Source organism: Triticum aestivum, chromosome 6A, assembly GCF_018294505.1.
Source record: "Triticum aestivum cultivar Chinese Spring chromosome 6A, IWGSC CS RefSeq v2.1, whole genome shotgun sequence".
NCBI lineage: Eukaryota > Viridiplantae > Streptophyta > Magnoliopsida > Poales > Poaceae > Triticum > Triticum aestivum.
Genome location: NC_057809.1, coordinates 236,719,987 through 236,740,271, shown reverse-complemented (window position 1 = coordinate 236,740,271; position 20,285 = coordinate 236,719,987). Strand labels below are relative to the sequence as shown.

The window sequence follows — 20,285 nt, the reverse complement described above, 5'->3', positions numbered from 1 at the left end:
GGGCCCGGCGCGGTGGGGAGGAGGTGGAGCGACAGGTGGCGCGCGACGGTTGGTGGAGAGCGGCGGCGAGGTGACATGGCGCTTTGCCATTGGTCGGGCGACGTGGCCGGGCGCGGTGGACATGTCTGGCGGCGGAGGAAGAAATGTCCGGCGGCGCGAGGAGAGGCTAGGTTAGGGTTTATCCGCGATTTTTTCGAAGGAGAGGACATATATGTAGGTAGAGGGAGTTAGGAGAGTCCAAATGGAGTGCGGTTTTCGGCCACGCGATCGTGATCGAACGACCGAGAGAATGGAGGGGGTTTGGATGGGTTATTGGGCCACTTTGAAGGGGTGTTGGGCTGCAACACACACGAGGCCTTCACGGTTCCCCGGTTAACCGTTAGAGTATCAAACGAACTCCAAATGACACGAAACATGACAGGCGGTCTATCGGTAGTGAACCAAGGCCGCTTGGCAAATCTCGGTCCAATCCCAGAACGTTCAACACGCGCACACGAAAAGAGGCAAAATGGGGTGCCTGAGGACGTAGGAATGTCGGATTGCAAAACGGACAACGGAGAAAATGCTCGGATGCATGAGACGAACACGTATGCAAATGCGATGCACATGACATAATATGAAATGTATGACACGTAAACAAATGATAAAGCAACAACAGCGAATAACTGAAAGACACCTGACGCAACGGTCTCATGGCGTTACACGCACAGGGAACCTCCATTCCACTCCCTTCTGACGGCCGCCTAGTGGTAACCCTACTCCTCCCCTCCCTCCTCTTCACCACCAAGGCACCAACAGGGGGCGGAGATCCAACAAGCGACGGTGGCGGCGCTCCAAGCTCTGCAGGTATTCCCCCCTCTCCCCTCTCCAGCATGTTTCCTATTTATTTCACTCTTGATGGCGAGGTCCGCCGACGGGGAACTGGCAGCACCCACAGTAGGGCTTGGTTTGTGCAGACGTCCAGTCCACTATAATTCTCTGCAGATTGTTTTCATGGCGAATTCAAAGCTTGTCATGTGTACCTCTAATGCAGGAATAGGATTAAGGGTACATGAGAAGAATTCGTCAAACACGCTCTCCGCCTGATGTAAATACTACTTCTAGGCAAGCTTCTGGATGACATCGGTTCATGATTCAACAAGCATACCAAGCTTCTAAAAGACCCAGAAGTTCGCGTCCAAGCTTGACGACCAGGTTAAGTTTTTTTTTAATGTCCATGTTAGTTTTTTGTTCGTTCCCTATGTCTCCATTGAGTTCTAGCTGATGAGCGTCCAGAGTGGAATCAACCATCAAACATGGGTTCAAGATAAACTCTAATTTCTTACTTTTTTTGGATTCAGGTGGACATGTCATAGGTGCAGATGGGCTTGGTCAAGCCGTGAAATCAACTTCATTTATGGACCGACGTAAAGGTGAAGTTTTTTAGTAGGTATTTCTTCATCATATGAATGATGCTTGCTTCTTGCGTCCAAAGATGATTCACCGCTTTGTTGCTTCAAATTAGGCTCGAACCAACCATGCCTACAGCGAACACATCATGATTATGAGCTGAAATTTTTTGTGTTCCATTGATATTCATAACATGCTGTTTGGTATTGTTGTTGCTAATTTCTTTGACATTGATTTTTATAGCATGCCGTTTGACACGGTCGGCCTCGCGAACCAACCTACAGTAAGCACATCGCTATTATTTGCTGATTTTTTTTTGTATTCTATTGATTTTCATAGCATGCTTTTATTTTGCTAATTTCTTTGACATTGATTTTCATAGCATGCTGTTTGACACCGTTGGCCTCGCCGTACTCAGCCAGGTTGCCATGGAAAGGCGTCACGCGTCAGGTATCCATTCATCGTGTTTCTCCTATTTTCTTTCTCCATCTGTCCATCAGGTGCTCCGAAACCTGCTATAGGTTCATGGCCCGATTTACTTTCAGGAGTTCCATATGAACTGCTTGACTGTGAGTGTGGGCATTGGTACCTCAGAGAAGGGCTCCACTCTTTCAGAGCTAAGTATTTTTTACCTACAAAAAGATCCATGTCTGCACTACTATATATTTGGTTTAACTCATATTGCAAGTATGCATCTATATATGTTCCCAAACGAGTGAACCCCTTCCAATGTCAAGATTACGCATGTCTTTCACATTGCCGCTTCCCATTGCCCATTGGTATCTGCCTCGGATGGCTTCACCATTGCCAAAGCTATTGTAGTCGTGCACAACATACTTCACTCAACTCTTCGTAGCTTTTTGGAATTTTAATGAAAACCGATGTCACTATTTGAGCATTGAGAGCAATGTTTTAAATAGCGGGCTATGGAAAATAGCGACGGGCCTGTAAATCAGTTATAGCGGAGCTATAGCGGGCTAAAGCGGACTATTTGTGAAGGCGACCATTTAGCGGCACCTTGCTGAAAAGGCTATAGCGGGCTATAGCGGAGCTATAGCCGGCTATTTAAAACTATGATTAGAGAGTGATGTTATTTTCTTCCTATGTTGTACAAGCCAGAAACGTTTGGTGAAAGGAAACACCATCATGGTCTTTTATAGAGCTACAAATGAATCTTTACCAATGTTTTTCTGTAGGCAATTGTTTGCTCTGCTTGAAACTGTAAGGTCAGTATTTTGATTTGTTTTTTTCTTCTTAACTGCAGATTTGTCACGAACTATTACATACATAGATTGTGTTACTGCTAATTTCTCTGACATTTTAATAAATAAAAATAAAAATAATGATTATCTGAAAGTGCCTTTAATTAATTAAAAACTTCTCCTTCAATGCGATATACAAAACTTCATCTGAACCATCATTGCTATCATGATTCAGAGTTTTGCTACACATTCAGGGTACTGAGAACGCTCTAATTGCTAGGCATGTTGTGTAACTGTAATAATTATCAATAATAAGGTCTTACATATTTTGTACTGTTAAGGTCCTTCGATCGGTATATTGTGCGTCAAAGGTCCTGTTCATCTGTAACAAATTCTGCTTCAGCCTCAGTCGTATGTGTTCTTCAATCTATTTTCATGTTGTTTTCTCGGGCCTTAGTGTTTTGATTCTTGAGCGTTTGACAAATGCTTCACAAATGAAGCTCATATTAACAATTTCAGAGGTGTAGGTTGGTCTGCAGCTCATGTGGGCGGAGGAGAAGCATGCTTCAGTCTGTCCCACAGAAGTTGTTGCCGCCATCCTCGCTGCCACCGTCGGAGACGAAACTTGGTGGTAAGCCTCTTCTCCTCCTCTCAGTTCTTTTCCTTTGCTTTGAATGATCTCTGTTCATGTTATTATTGTTTATAAATATCCTCTGTTCTTCTAGCTGACAATCGTCCGTTGAATACTGAGCTATGTTGCCAAAGATTACAATGCATTATGTCCATAGAAGTAAGATTATTTGATCCTATTCTGAAGCATTTTTTCAATGCTTATATTTGGATGGGCATGGTGTGGTGCAGGTTGCACCGATTCAGGAATCACACGGATGAATGGAATCCAACAGAACCAATGGTGCAGCTATAGCATCCTACATTTAGTGATTCATGTTTAATTTGGCGATAACAACTATATCATCCTATATTATTTCACTTGCATCGTTCCCTTCCATTGTTGTTGTGGTTGGTACTTGCCAGTCTCTATGGAACATAGGTATGAGTGCAGTAAGTGGGAAGAGTACATGATTGTAGGTTGCAACTTGCTGATTATGCGGCGTGTTCATGTGTGTGTATTGTAGTTACCTGAACCGTGCAAAAATGGACAGATTTTTCTAGAATATTAAGTTTATTATTACCTAAGATCTCTTCTTTTTTCTCATTTAGTTGCAGTACTAGAAGGTGGATCAGGGTGCAGTGTTGAACCATTTTGAACTTTTTATTGGCCGGAGAGAAATGAGGACACTACGGCATGCAACCCTTTGCTTAGTAACCTCATAAAGAATTGAAGCGTGAGTTTGTAACTACAAAAATGACCTCAAAACCTTGCATGTAACATCACACCTATGATATGAAGAGTACGACAAATTTTGCAAAAAGAATATATGTAATTTCTGGTAGTGCAGTTACATTTAGAGCTGAGTATTTGATTGATATTCCTTATTCCGTATGGAGCAACGTCTCTAGAACCTTTATATCTAAAGCAGTTTAACTTTGATATGGGGCAACAGGTATACTGAGCTTTGCCACTTTCTGAAGTGCTTTGAAATATGAGTTCTAATTTCTTGATTGTCAGGAAATTGAAGAGGAGCAGACACAGGAAGCAAAGAAGGGGGGAAAGGAGAAGTTGCTCAAGAAGAAGTTGGAGGGTAAGCACCTTATAGTTGCATACTGAGTGGCATTTTGTTGCAATGTTCTCATGGATTATTGGATAATAGTCTCCCTCTTGATTGTTTTGTTTTAGGTTAGGTCATGATCATACACATAAAAAATATGTGATGGATACATGGAGTTTTGCGGATAACCTAAATTACTGTGCCTTTTTCCAACTTTTTGTTTGAATTAATATGCAGTACAACCATTGCCAAAGTATACCGATCAACAGATCAGCTTCTAAATCATTCGTCCAATTTTGATTCTCTATGACCGGTTCAGTTAGATGACGACTTACATATTTTACATATAAATGGGCTGACCATTCATCTTTTGCACCTCTCCTTCATTTGTCCATGTGATTTACTTTTGCCTCCACATGAAAAATATTATTATTGGTACAGATTATGAATAGATGGATAACTATGTAACTTAGATAACTATTTTGATAATTATTTCATGGCAAGTGAGACGTGCAACGCACGCGCAAGCTTACTAGTACTAGTACAAATGCCCGTGCGTTGTGATGGGCGAAATAAAAATCACAAAACCTGCCCTGCATGCCATATTACTCACCATTTCTTATATCCATTTCTAATAAGCATCGATAATAAGTTTAAACTGATTATCGCTTTTCGGAGCATGAAAGATGTCCTTCCCACAGGAAGGATGACTAAAGATCCCCACAAGCTCGTGCCCTCTATTTCAACACCCGCTCATTTGTAATGCTACTTACTGTACTCACCGTCCATGGCCTTCGAAGCATTCCACACGACTAAGCTTAGCCGCTTGCTCGACCTCATCGAAGCATCCGCGTCGTCTGTCGGCTGACCACGCCGGTGTATTAACCTTGCGAGCTCTTCCTCAAACCTTCTCGGCTAGTTTGAGTGGTTGCTAATGCTTGTTCCAAATAATACATAATTATAATCTAAATTATGTTGCATTTATTTTTTATTTCAAGTGTTTTTTGTCAATATGGGCAAAAGCAATGTTCCAAGAATTTTTTTATTAAGAAATCCACAACACACTAATGTGTCGGCCCTCCTCATATTTTACATGCTCTCAAAGACCAGTGCAAATGACAATAGTAGATGATTAATTTGAGTGACTTCTGACCTATTTTCTTGCTAGTAAAGTTGCATGGAAAAAAAATTCCTGTAACCATTAACAATCTCAAAAGCATGTGGGGACAAAGGAGTAACAAAAACGTATCGTACTGACCAACCACAAGGTCACAATGCTCTGCTGTGACCAAAGATAATGATGCTCAGATCACACACTTCGTTGTTACCTATAATTTCATCAAACAAATTTTAGAGCAAGTTGACACTGAATGCAACCATATAAAAAGGAGGCCAATAAAAATTGGATCGGGGAGCAAGTTGACACCTCTACTTTGACTCCACCACCACTGCTCCCAGCCCGCGCACCACATAATTAAGCATGTCTTCATGCGAATATTATGTTCCAACTTGAGAACTCAGCAAAAGCAGATGTGCAAGAAAGGAGATCATAGCCTAACATCATTAGTGCCTGCCAACATTATTTAACTTCTCTGCGTCGAAAGAAATAGTAGTCACCATCTTCATCAAGTCAAAAGCACACATGGCATCCGGCATCCACGTAGACACCACAGAACGCTGGTTTCATGCACAACAAAAGGTAGCAAACCTGCATCCAGTACAGTTCAGATCGCATTTCACCATCTTTCTGGCAAAGGAGTAAAAGGGTTTAGAATGGTAGGAAGGAAACAGAAGTGTCAAGTCATAGTGTGCAAAATTTCTCATATTTTCAAAGTGAGCTTCCCTAACAAATTTTCTTTGTTGGCTTGCATTGCTTGTCTATACTGTTAGATCAGCAAGTGTCGAAGTTCTGGAAGGCTATCATCTTCCCCTCTGGAATGCACAACCAAGATATAAATTGTGTGACTGCATACTATGTTATGAATAAAGAGCAAACACATGATATACAATGTTACAGAAACTGTTTTGGAAAATTCTAACTTGTAGTTAGCTCAATATGATATTGCTTTGAAATAAAACTTAAGCATAAATTCCCAGAAAAATTAATGAACAAAGTAGCATACTAAAAAATTTACAATAAAAAGGATATATTTGATCACTAATCCTGTTACAGAACATAGAATTTTTTTTGTAGCGTCAGGCAAAGATTCTTCATGTGAGAAATTTAATCTACAATAAAGACCAGCCACTCAATTCACACAATTGTACAATCATTTTCTTTAGTAGGGAAACATATGTGTTGCAACAGATACAAAATAAATAAATAAATGTGTTTAGAAACCTGACAAATAATGTTCCAAACAAACCTCTTTTATTATTCCAATGATTCAAAATGAATGGCGTCAAAGATAATTCATATCAACAAAATAATTCATATTTTTCAGTTTCAGATGAAGGATATGAAAGAGAAAATATTAAGTCTACGGGGAAGGGCAGATGCAGCACAATATATAACATGTCGTTTGACATTTCCAAAAACACAAAACTATAAGGTACAATACTTCTTTGTATATAGCTATGACTGAAAAATACAATGGTCAATGAGAGGGCAAAAAATTCACAGGATTTTCTTTCATATATCAATGTTAGTTAAAAATAAAAAAAGATTTATAATCAGAAGAAATAAACAAAGCACGAAATTTCTCAAGAGCATATGACTACAAACAATCTAATCCACTTCCAGTAATTTTTTTGTTGGTGCATTTCCTCATAAAAAATTGGCTTTACTAAACGTCGGTGCCACCTAACTACCAGGTCCATTGAAGGCCCAACTTCAACAAACTCCATTCTAGGAATAGATGGATTTTGTAGTTCTCGACTCATGCTTCAATAAGATCATATATGCGGCGATCATAAGTCCATCCAAAAGATTGTTGAGCTTCTTCTTTGAATGAGAGGCGTACACTCCAACCGCAAACACCATTATAACAGAGGAATATGACATCTTTCAGCAATTATAACAGACAATAATATTCTCTAGTTAATATACAAAAGAAAATCAAATATCATTATAACAGGAATGGCAAAGGCTTCAGATAGGACCTATATTGTGCTACTCAGAAAAGTCAATATCTAACTCAAAAAGTCAATGTCGAGCTCAGTAAGCCATTTTACTTTTGAGAGCCTCATCGATTTAATCTTTGTTTTCTCAAGTGAATAACAATTCCTAATTGTCACTAACTACGCAATGGCAAACATGAAGAAAAGAATGTAGTAAGATTTAAGGGAGGAGAACTCCAGGGACACCCCTGCTCTCAAATAGCCTGTTGGTGGTGGAAGAAACATTAGAGCAACAGTCTGATGTGGATGTGGGAGCCAGGGAAAAACACATATGTACTATTTCTAGTTGCTCCACATATAAGGTTCTAAAGCAACAATCTTTTCCAATAGCAACTAAATTAAGATTGACATGTGATTATTTGTACAAACCATGGACTATCTGCAAGAACTGGCAGAGACAAAAATTCCAATTCAGTCTCCATTAGAAAATCGGTAGCTGCTCCCAGCCAACACTTCCCCTGTCGACCTCACCACCTACAGACAAGAGCGGAGCCCTTTTCCGCTGCACCCCCAAATCCGTTTCCTCTAGCAATCCACCATCGCCGCGTGCTCTACTGGCGTCGCTGTTGGGGAACGCAGTAATTTCAAAAAAAAAATCCTACGCACACGCAAGATCATGGTGATGCATAGCAACGATAGAGGAGAGTGTTGTCCACATACCCTCGTAGACCGTAAGCGGAAGCGTTATGACAACACGGTTGATGTAGTCATACGTCTTCACGATCGACCGATCCTAATACCGAAAGTACGACACCTCCACGATCTGCACACGTTTGGCTCGGTGACGTCTCACGAACTCACGATCCAGCAGAGTGTCGAGGGAGAGCTTCGTCAGCACGACGACATGATGACGGTGATGATGATGCTACCGGAACAGGACTTCGCCTAAGCACCGCTACGATATGACCAAGGTGAATTATGGTGGAGGGGGGCACCACACACGGCTAAGAGATCAATGATCAACTTGTGTGTCTATGGGGTGCCCCCTGGCCACGTATATAAAGGATGGAGGGAGGAGGAGGCCGGCCCTCATAGGGCGCGCCCAAAGTGTGGAGTCCTAGTCCTAGTAGGATTCCACCTCCTACATGGAATAGGAAAAAGGGAAGGGAGAAGGAGAAGGAAGGAAGGGGACGCCCCTTTCCCTAATCCAATTCGGACCAGTCCATGGGGAAGGGGTGCGGCCACCCTTGAGGCCTTTCTCTCCTTTCCCGTATGGCCCATTAAGGCCCAATACGAATTCCCTTAACTCTCCGGTACTCCAAAAAATACTCGAATCACTCGGAACCTTTCCGATGTCCGAATATAGCCTTCCAATATATCGATCTTTACGTCTCGACCATTTCGAGTCTTGATAACCCAGAAGTATAGGGGACCGCAACAGTTTTTGAGGGTAAAGTATACAACCCAAATTTATTGATTCGACACAAGGGGAGCCAAAGAATACTCTCAAGTATTAGCAGCTGAGTTGTCAATTCAACCACACCTGGAAACTTAATATCTGCAGCAAAGTATTTAGTAGCAAAGTAATATGATAGTAGTGGTAACGATAGCAAAAGGTAACAGTAGTAAAAGTAATGTTTTTGGTATTTTGTAGTGATGATAGCAATAGCAACGGGAAAGTAAATAAGCGAAGAACAATATATGGAAAGCTCGTAGGCAATGGATCAGTGATAGAGAATTATGCCGGATGCGGTTCATCATGTAACAGTCATAACCTAGGGTGACACAGAACTAGCTCCAGTTCATCAATGTAATGTAGGCATGTATTCTGAATATAGTCATACGTGCTTATGGAAAAGAACTTGCATGACATCTTTTGTCCTACCCTCCCGTGGCAGCGGGGTCCTTACGGAAACTAAGGGATATTGAGGCTTCCTTTTAATAGAGTACCGGAACAAAGCATTAACACATAGTGAATACATGAACTCCTCAAACTACGGTCATCACCGGTAAGTATCCCGATTATTGTCACTTCGGGGTTAACGGATCATAACACATAATAGGTGACTATAGACTTGCAAGATAGGATCAAGAACACTCATATATTGATGAAAACATAATAGGTTCAGATATGAAATCATGGCACTCGGGCCCTAGTGACAAGCATTAGGCATAGCAAAGTCATAGCAACATCAATCTCAGAACATAGAGGATAGTAGGGATCAAACCCTAACAAAACTAACTCGATTACATGATAGATCCCATCCAACCCATCACCGTCCAGCAAGCCTACGATGGAATTACTCACACACGGCGGTGAGCATCATGAAATTGGTGATGGAGGATGGTTGATGATGACGATCGCGATGGATTCCCCTCTCCGGAGCCCCGAACGGATTCCAGATCAGCCCTCCCGAGAGGTTTTAGGGCTTGGCGGCGGCTCCATATCGTAAAACGCGATAAATTCTTCTCTTTGATTTTTTTCTCCCCGAAACACAATATATAGAGTTGGAGAGGCAACAGGGGGCCCACGAGGTAGGGGGCGCGCCCTAGGGGGGCAGGCGCGCCCCCACCCTCGTGGAGAGGTGGTGGGCCCCCTGGCCTTCATCTTTTGTAGGTATTTTTTATATTTTTCAAAAAGTTGCTCCGTGAAGTTTCAGGTCATTCCGAGAACGTTTGTTTCTGCACATAAATAACACCATGGTAATTCTACTGAAAACAGCGTCAGTCCGGGTTAGTTCCATTCAAACATGCAAGTTAGAGTCCAAAACAAGGGCAAAAGTGTTTGGAAAAGTAGATACGTTGGAGACGTATCAACTCCCCCAAGGTTAAACATTTGCTTGTCCTCAAGCAATTTAGTTGACAAACTAAAAGTGAAAAAGAAAAAAATTTACAACAATTTAGTTGACAAACTCTGTTTGCTCTTGTTGTTGTAAATATGTAAAGCCAGCATTCAAGTTTTCAGCAAAGATTATAACTAACCACATTTGCAAGAACGCTTAGGTCTCAAGTTTACTCATATCAATAGCATAATCAACTAGCGAGCAATAATAATAAATCTCGGATGACAACACTTTCTCAAAACAATTATAATATGATATAATAAGATGGTATCTCGCTAGCCCTTTCTGAGACCACAAAACATAAATGCAGAGCACCTTTAAAGACCAAGGACTGACTAGACATTGTAATTCATGGTAAAAGAGATCCAGTCAAGTCACACTCAATGTAAACTAACAGTAATGAATGCAAATGACAGCGGTGCTCTCCAACTGGTGCTTTTTAATAAGAGGATGATGACTCAGCATAAAAGTAAATAGATAGGCCCTTCGCAGAGGGAAGCAGGGATTTGTAGAGGTGCCAGAGCTCGATTTTGAAACAGAGGTGAATAATATTTTGAGCGGTATACTTTCATTGTCAACATAACAACCAAGAGATGGCGATATCTTCCATGCTACACACATTATAGGCGGTTCCCAAACAGTATGGTAAAGTTTATACTCCCCCTTCCACCAACAAGCATCAATCCATGGCTTGCTCGAAACAACGAGTGCCTCCAACTAACAACAGACCCAGGGGGAGTTTTGTTTGCAATTATTTTGATTTAGTTTGCATAAAGCATGGGACTGGGCATCTCGGTGACCAGCCATTTATCTCATGAGTGAGGAGCGGAGTCCACTCCTCTTGAGAATAACCCGCCTAACATGGAAGATACAGACAGCCCTAGTTGATACATGAGCTATTCGAGCATACAAAACATGATATTTATTTGAAGGTTTAGAGTTTGGCATATACAAATTTACTTGGAATGGCAGGTAGATACCGTATATAGGTAGGTATAGTGGACTCATGTGGAATAACTTTGGGGTTTAAGGGATTGGATGCACAAGCAGTATTCCCGCTTAGTACAACTGAAGGCTAGCAAAAGACTGGGAAGCAACCAACTAGAGAGCGACACCAGTCATGAACATGCATTAAAATTAATCAACACCGAATGCAAGCATGAGTAGGATATGTTGATTTTGTTTCAACTACATGCGTGAACATGTGCCAAGTCAAGTCACTTAAATCATTCAGAGGAGGACACCACCCTATCATACCACATCATAACCATTTCAATAGCATGTTGGCACGTAAGATAAACCATTATAACTCATAGCTAATCAAGCTTGGCACAATAAACTATGATCTCTAGTTGTCATTGCAAACATGTTTATTCATAATAGGCTGAATTAGGAACGATGAACTAATCATATTTACAAAAACAAAACAGGTCGAGTTCATACCAACTTTTCTCATCTCAATAAGTTCATCATATATCGTCATAATTGCCTTTCACTTGCACGACCGAATAGTGTGAATAATAATAGTGCACTTGCATTGGACTAAGCTGGAATCTACAAGCATTCAATAAATAGGAGAAGACAAGGCAATATGGGCTCTTTTGTCAGATCAACAATAATGTATATAAGAGCCACTTCAACAATTTAATTATGGTCTTCTCCTATCGGTCCTCGAAGAAAAGAAAAGAAATAAAACTATTTACACGGGAAAGCTCCCAAAAAGCAAAAGAAGAACAGGAAATATTTTTGGGTTTTCTTTTTAATTACTACTACAAGCATGGAAAAGCTACAACTAATTTTTTTGGTTTTTCTTAAGGTTTATTAAACACACAAGAAGAAAGCATAAAAAGAAAAATAAACTAGCATGGATGATACAATGAAAAAGTATGAGCACCGACATCTAGCAATGAGTGTGTGAACATAAATGTAATGTCGGTGAGAAATACGTACTCCCCCAAGGTTAGGCTTTTGGCCTAAGTTGGTCTATGGCCATGGCTGGCCTGGCGGATATCCATAATAGTAGCTGGGGTCGTACTGCGATGCAACGGCTATCGCCTGCTGAGCTACATCGTGGCGACGAGCGGCCTCCGCTCTCCTCTCGTACTCATCTGCCTCCTCTCTGGTAATAGTATATCTTCCTTTTGCCTGATGATCAAAGAAGGCAGAAGCAGGGAGAGTAATATGGACAGCACGACGTCTGTCAAAGATTAGTCGATACTGGAGAGGTGATTCATTCCTCTCGACAAACTGATGATGAACCATAGCATTAAAGTCTAGGTAAGCAGGAGGTAATTCAATATCATCTTCGCGTATGGCTATACCAAGAAAATTAGCTATGCGGGTTGCATAAATTCCTCCAAAGAAATCTCCATTAAATCTATTAAGGTGCAACCTACGTGCAACAATGGCTCCCAAATTATAAGATTTATCTCCTAACACAGCACTCCTAAGAGTACCGAGGTCAGGGACACACATGTGACATGCCTCATCTTTACCATTAATGCATCTACCTATGAAGAGAGCAAAATAATGTATAGCAGGAAAGTGAATGCTCCCTATGGTAGCTTGTGTAATATCTCTAGATTCTTCCACAGTTATGCTAGCAAGAAGATCTCTAAATTCATATTTGCGAGGATCCCTTATACTACCCCATTGTGGAAGTTTGCAAGCAGTGGTAAAATCCTTTAAGTCCATAGTATAAGAATTTTCATAAAGATCAAACAGGACAGTTGGGGAATTATGTGAAGTTGAAAATTCAAACCTCCTCACAATGGTACTGGTGAGGTTATGATACTGACTGCACTTCTCTTCCTCGAAGCTCACAAGATCGGCATTACGTAAATATGCGTTGAATTCTTCCTTAATTCCTGCTCGATCCATAAAATTCTCAGAAGGCCATTCACAAGGACGCACTGGAGCGTCTCTTGGTGGCTCGTCATCAGCATCACACATTGCAAGCCTGGGTCCTTGCTTCCTTGAAGAACCACCTTGGAACATTTTCCTAAGCATATTTCTTCCTCTGAAAAATTCTGAAATTTTTTAGTAACTTCAAAATAAAAGTAAACTAAACTCAATAATATTGATAGCAACTACTCCTACAAGTGCCTAGGGCCTATATCATGCATCAAAACTACTTTTGACCATATAAATTTGACATGCAAGCTCAAGAATAGGGTCACCTAAGCAGCAAAAATTTGCAATGAGCAAAGCACTAGAACAAAAACTAATTGGACCAATGGAGGAGTCACATACCAAGGAACAATCTCCCCAAGCAGTTTTTTGAGAGGTGCTTTGAGCAAGGAGATTGAAAATGGCAGCAAAATGAGCTAGAACTCGTGCTTGAGCTGGATATTCGTGTTTGTGGGAGGAAGAAGGAGTGTGTGGGTGAAAAGATAAGTGGAGGAGGGCCACCGTGGGTCCACGAGGTAGGGGGCGCGCCCTCCACCCTCGTGGGCAGGTGGTTGACCCCCTTGCTATGTTCTCAGTGCCAAATATTCTAGAAAAAAATCATATTCAAATTTCAGGGCATTTGGAGAACTTTTATTTTCGAGGTATTTTTATATTGCACGGATAATCAGATAACAGACAGAAAAATATTTATTTTTATTTTATTTAATATAAATAACAGAAAGTAAAAGTGGGGTACACAAGGTTGTGCTCTCTAATTTCATCCATCTCATGATCATCAAAAGGAATCCACTAACAAGGTTGATCAAGTCTTGTTAACGAACTCATTCCGAATAACATGGAACCGGAGAAATTTCAAATAACACTATGTTACCTCAACGGGGATATGCACATCCCCAATAATAATAATATCATATTTCTTCTTGACAGTAGGAAGAGGAAATTCAAAACCTCCAAATATAATCGATGGAATTTTTCCAATAGAGTTGATACTGTGAACTTGAGGTTGTTTTCTCGGAAAGTGTATCGTATGCTCATTACCATTAACATGAAAAGTGACGTTGCCTTTAGTGCAATCAATGACAGCCCCTGCAGTATTCAAAAAGGGTCTTCCAAGAATAATAGACATACTATCATCCTCGGGAATATCAAGAATAACAAATTTCGTTAAAATAGTAACGTTTGCAACTACAACGGGCACATCCTCACAAATACGAACAGGCATAGCAGTTGATTTATCAGCCATTTGCAAAGATATTTTAGTAGGTGTCAACTTATTCAAATCAAGTCTACGATATAAAGAGAGAGGCATAACACTAACACCGGCTCCAAGATCACATAAAGCAGTTTTAACATAGTTTCTTTTAATGGAGCATGGTATAGTGGGTACTCATGGATCTCCAAGTTTCTTTGGTATTCCACCCTTAAAAGTATAATTAGCAAGCATGGTGGAAATTTCAGCTTCCGATATCTTTCTTTTATTTGTGACAATTTCTTTCATATACTTGGCATAAGGATTCATTTTGAGCATATCAGTTAATCGCATACGCAAAAAGATAGGTCTAATCATTTCAGCAAAGCGCTCAAAATCCTCATCATCCTTTTTCTTGGATGGTTTGGGAGGAAAATGAATGGGTTTCTGAACCCAAGGCTCTCTTTCTTTACCATGTTTCCTAGCAACAAAGTCTTTCTTATCATAACGTTGATTCTTTGATTATGGGTTATCAAGATCAACAGCAGGTTCAATTTCTACATCATTATCATTACTAGGTTGAGCATCATCATGAACATTATCAGTATCATTATTACTAGTTTCAGGTTCATTACCAGATTGTGTTTCAACATCAGAAATAGAAATATCATTTGGATTATCAGGTGTTTCAGTAATAGGTTCACTAGAAGCATGCAAAGTCCTATCATTTTTCTTTTTCTTCCTTTTAAAAGGACTAGGTGCATCTATATTATTTCTCTGAGAATCTTGCTCAATTCTTTTAGGGTGGCCTTCAGGATACAAAGGTTCCTGAGTCATTCTACCAGTTCTAGTAGCCACTCTAACAGCATAATCATTATTCTTACTATTCAATTCACTGAGCAAATCATTTTGAGCTTTAAGTACTTGTTCTACTTGAGTGGTAACCATAGAAGCATGTTTACTAATAAGTTTAAGTTCACCTTTGACATTAGCCATATAATCACCCAAGTGTTCAAGCATATTTGAATTGTATTTAAATTGTCTACCAAAATAAGCATTAAAGTCTTCTTGCTTAGCCATAAATTTATCAAACTCATCTAAGCATGGGCTAGCAAACTTAGTAAATGGGATTTCAGCTTTATCATATCTATAGAGAGAATTTACCTTTACTACCTGTGTCGGGTTATCAAGATCATATGTTTCTTCAATAGGTGATGGATCAAAATCATATGTTTCTTCAACAGGTGGTAAATTAAGACCATGTATTTCCTCAATAGGAGGTAAATTCTTAACATCTTCAGCTTTAATACCTTTTTCTTTTATAGATTTCTTTGCCTCTTGCATATCTTCAGGACTGAGAAATAGAATACCCCTCTTCTTCGGAGTTGGTTTAGGAATAGGTTCAGGAATTGGCTCCAGAGGTATCCAATTATTTTCATTTGTCAACATATTATTCAATAGAATTTCAGCTTCATCCAGTGTTCTTTCCCTGAAAACAGAACCAGCACAACTATCCAGGTAATCTCTGGAAGTATCGGTTAGTCCATTATAAAAGATATCAAGTATTTCATTTTTCTTAAGAGGATGATCAGGCAAAGCATTAAGTAATTGGAGAAGCCTCCCCAAGCTTGTGGGAGACTCTCTTCTTCAATTTGCACAAAATTATATATATCCCTTAAAGCAGCTTGTTTCTTATGAGCAGGAAAATATTTAGCAGAGAAGTAATAAATCATATCCTGGGGACTACGCACACAACCAGGATCAAGAGAATTAAACCATATCTTAGCATCACCCTTTAATGAGAACGGAAATATTTTAAGGATATAAAAGTAGCGAGTTCTCTCATCTTTAGTAAACAGGGTAGCTATATCATTTAATTTAGTAAGATGTGCCACAACAGTTTCAGATTCATAGCCATGAAAAGGATCGGACTCAACCAAAGTAATTATATCAGGATCAACAGAGAATTCATAATCCTTATCAGTAACACAGATAGGTGAAGTAGCAAAAGCAGGGTCAGGTTTCATTCTAGCATTTAGAGATTGCTTATTCCATTTAGCTAATAACCTCTTAAGTTCATTTCTATCTTTGCAAGCTAAAATAGCTAAAGAAGCTTCTTGATCAAAAACATAACCCTCGCGAATAACAAGTGATTCTTCATCATCACTTTCATCAGCATTATCAGATTCAATATTTTCAATCTCTCTAGCCCTAGCATTTTTTTCATCAAGAAAATCACTAAGTGGCACAGTAGTATCAGGCATAGAAGTAGTTTCATCATAAGTATCATGCATAGCATAAGTGGCATCATCAATAACATGCGACATATCAGAACGAATAGCAAAGCAGGTGTAGGTGTCGCAAGCTTACTCAAAACAGAAGGTGAATCAAGTGCAGAGCTAGATGGCAGTTCCTTACCTCCCCTCGTAGTTGAGGGATAAATCTTGGTTCTTGGATCTTTCAAGTTCTTCATAATGATAAGCAGATATAAATCCCAAGTGACTCAAAGAATAGAGTTATGCTCCCTGGAAACGGCGCCAGAAAATAGTCTTGATAACCCACAAGTATAGGGGATCGCAACAGTTTTCGAGGGTAAAGTATTCAACCCAAATTTATTGATTCGACACAAGGGGAGCCAAAGAATACTCTCAAGTATTAGCAGCTGAGTTGTCAATTCAACCACACCTGGAAACTTAATATCTGCAGCAAAGTATTTAGTAGCAAAGTAATATGATAGTAGTGGTAACAGTAGCAAAAGGTAACAGTAGTAAAAGTAATGTTTTTGATATTTTGTAGTGATGATAGCAATAGCAACGGGAAAGTAAATAAGCGAAGAACAATATATGGAAAGCTCGTAGGCAATGGATCAGTGATGGAGAATTATGCCGAATGCGGTTCATCATGTAACAGTCATAACATAGGGTGACACAGAACTAGCTCCAGTTCATCAATGTAATGTAGGCATGTATTCCGAATATAGTCATACGCGCTTATGGAAAAGAACTTGCATGACATCTTTTGTCCTACCCTCCCGTGGCAGCGGGGTCCTTACGGAAACTAAGGGATATTGAGGCCTCCTTTTAATAGAGTACCGGAACAAAGCATTAACACATAGTGAATACATGAACTCCTCAAACTACAGTCATCACCGGTAAGTATCCTGATTATTGTCACTTCGGGGTTAATGAATCATAACACATAATAGGTGACTATCGACTTGCAAGATAGGATCAAGAACACTCATATATTGATGAAAACATAATAGGTTCAGATATGAAATCATGGCACTCGGGCCCTAGTGACAAGCATTAGGCATAGCAAAGTCATAGCAACATCAATCTCAGAACATAGAGGATAGTAGGGATCAAACCCTAACAAAACTAACTCGATTACATGATAGATCCCATCCAACCCATCACCGTCCAGCAAGCCTACGATGGAATTACTCACGCACGGCGGTGAGCATCATGAAATTGGTGATGGAGGATGGTTGATGATGACGATCGCGACGGATTCCCCTCTCCGGAGCCCCGAACGGACTCCAGATCAGCCCTCCCGAGAGGTTTTAGGGCTTGGCGGCGGCTCTGTATCGTAAAACACGATGAATTCTTCTCTCTGATTTTTTCTCCCCGAAACACAATATATAGAGTTGGAGTTGGAGTCGGAGAGGCAACAGGGGGCCCATGAGGTAGGGGGCGCCCCCCACCCTTGTGGAGAGGTGGTGGGCCCCCTGGCCTTCATCTTTTGCAGGTATTTTTTATATTTTCCAAAAAGTTGCTCCGTGAAGTTTCAGGTCATTCCGAGAACGTTTGTTTCTGCACATAAATAACACCATGGTAATTCTGCTGAACACAGCGTCAGTCCGGGTTAGTTCCATTCAAATCATGCAAGTTAGAGTCCAAAACAAGGGCAAAAGTGTTTGGGAAAGTAGATACGTTGGAGACGTATCAAGACTCCTCGTCATGTCCCCGATCTCATCCGGGACTCCGAACAAACTTCGGTCATCAAATCGCATAACTCATAATACATATCGTCATAGAACGTTAAGCGTGCAGACCCTACGGGTTCGAGAATTATGTAGACATAACCGATACACATCTCCGGTCAATAACCAATAGCGGAACCTGGATGCTCATATTGGCTCCTACATATTCTACGAAGATCTTTATCAGTCAAACTGCATAACAACATACGTTGTTCCCTTTGTCATCGGTATGTTACTTGCCCGAGATTCGATCGTCGGTATCTCAAGAACTAGTTCAATCTCGTTACCGGTAAGTCTCTTTACTCGTTCCGTAATGCAACATCCCGTAACTAACTCATTAGTCACATTGCTTGCAAGGCTTATAGTGATGTGCATTACCGAGAGGGCCCGGAGATACCTCTCCGATGCACGGAGTGACAAATCCTAATCTCGATCTATGCAACTCAACAAACACCATCGGAGACACCTGTAGATCATCTTTATTATCACCCAGTTACGTTGTGACGTTTGATAGCACGTAAGGTGTTCCTCCGGTATTCGGGAGTTGCATAATCTCATAGTCAGAGGAACATGTATAAGTTATGAAGAAAGAAGTAGCAATAAAACTGAATGATCATTATACTAAGCTAACAGATGGGTCTTGTCCATCACATCATTCTCTAATGATGTGACCCCGTTCATCAAATGACAACACATGTCCATGGCTAGGAAACTTAACCATCTTTAATTAACGAGCTAGTCAAGTAGAGGCATATTAGGGACACTCTGTTTGTCTATGTATTCACAGATGTACTAAGTTTCCGGTTAATACAATTCTAGCATGAATAATAAACATTTATCATGATATAAGGAAATATAAATAACAACTTTATTATTGCCTCTAGGGCATATTTCCTTTAGTCTCCCACTTGCACTAGAGTCAATAATCTAGTTCACATCGTCATGTGATTTAACACCAATAGTTCACATCTTTATGTGATTAGTTCACATCTCCATATGAATAACACCCAAAGGGTTTACTAGAGTCAATAATCTAGTTCACATCGCTATGTGATTAACACCCAAAGAGTGATCATGTTTTGCTTGTGAGAGAAATTTAGTCAATGGGTCTGCCACATTCAGAGCCGTATGTATTCTACAATTTTTCTATGTCTACAATGCTTTGCACGGAGCTACTCTAGCTAATTTCTCCCACTTTCAATATGTATCTAGATCGATACTTAGAGTCATCCAGATCGGTGTCAAAGCTTGCATCAACGTAACTCTTTACGACGAACTCTTTGTCACCTCCATAACCGAGAAACATTTCCTTATTCCACTAAGGATATTTTTGACCGCTGTCCAGTGATCCACTCCTGGATCACTATTGTACCCTCTTGCCAAACTTATGGTGAGGTACACAATAGGTCTGGTACACAGCATAGCATACTTTATAGAACCTATGACTGAGGCATAGGGAATGACTTTTGATTCTCTTTCTATTTTCTGCTGTGGTCGGGTTTTGAGTCTTTACTCAACTTCACACCTTGTAACACAGGCAAGAACTCCTTCTTTGACTGCTCCATTTTGAACTACTTCAAAATCTTGTTAAGGTATGTACTCATTGAAAATATATCAAGCGTCTTGATCTATCTCTATAGATCTTGATGCTCAATATGTAAGTAGCTTCATCGAGGTCTTTTTTTGAAAAACTCTTTTCAAACACTCCTTTATGCTTTCTAGAAAATTCTACATTATTTCCGATCAACAATATGTCATTCACATACACTTATCAGAAATGCTATAGTGCTCCCACTCACTTTCTTGTAAATACAGGCTTCACCGCAAGTCTGTATAAAACCATATGCTTTGATCACTTTATAAAAGTATATATTCCAACTCTGAGATGCTTGCACCAGTCCATAGATGGATCGCTAGAGCTTGCACACTTTGTTAGCACCTTTTGGATTGACAAAACCTTCTTGTTGCATCATATACAACTCTTCTTTAAGAAATCCATTAAGGAATGCAGTTTTGACATCCATTTGCCAGATTTCA

The 20,285-nt window shown here is 40.1% G+C and overlaps 1 protein-coding gene across 14 annotated transcripts; it reads left to right on the top strand.

Annotated features, from left to right (window-relative positions):
* Positions 1-686: 686 nt before the first annotated feature.
* LOC123127375 (uncharacterized) lies at positions 687-4,640 on the top strand. 14 transcript variants are annotated; one of them, XM_044547029.1, is made up of 11 exons: positions 687-846; positions 1,034-1,194; positions 1,341-1,412; positions 1,633-1,672; positions 1,772-1,839; positions 1,935-2,615; positions 2,933-3,002; positions 3,119-3,222; positions 3,453-3,504; positions 4,222-4,294; positions 4,390-4,640. In XM_044547029.1, exons 6-11 carry the CDS (start codon positions 2,536-2,538, stop codon positions 4,392-4,394), a joined length of 384 nt encoding a protein of 127 aa, XP_044402964.1. In that variant the 5' UTR covers positions 687-846; positions 1,034-1,194; positions 1,341-1,412; positions 1,633-1,672; positions 1,772-1,839; positions 1,935-2,535; the 3' UTR covers positions 4,395-4,640. The 14 variants fall into 14 exon arrangements, 3 of the variants coding, with proteins under 3 accessions (XP_044402964.1, XP_044402963.1, XP_044402962.1); XM_044547028.1 differs by lacking the exon at positions 3,453-3,504 and adding an exon at positions 3,317-3,381 and having other exon boundaries at positions 3,111-3,222; XR_006462427.1 differs by lacking the exon at positions 2,933-3,002.
* Positions 4,641-20,285: the final 15,645 nt, after the last annotated feature.

What these genes read in the sequence shown, in the direction of transcription:
- LOC123127375 (XM_044547027.1), top strand. Translation starts at nt 2,536, where the DNA reads ATGGTCTTTTATAGAGCTACAAATGAATCTTTACCAATGTTTTTCTGT. An exon ending in AATGCATTATGTCCATAGAA is followed by an intron (nt 3,382 to 4,221) that starts GTAAGATTATTT and finishes CTTGATTGTCAG; the next exon opens with GAAATTGAAGAGGAGCAGAC. An exon ending in GCTCAAGAAGAAGTTGGAGG is followed by an intron (nt 4,295 to 4,394) that starts GTAAGCACCTTA and finishes GTTTTAGGTTAG; the next exon opens with GTCATGATCATACACATAAA.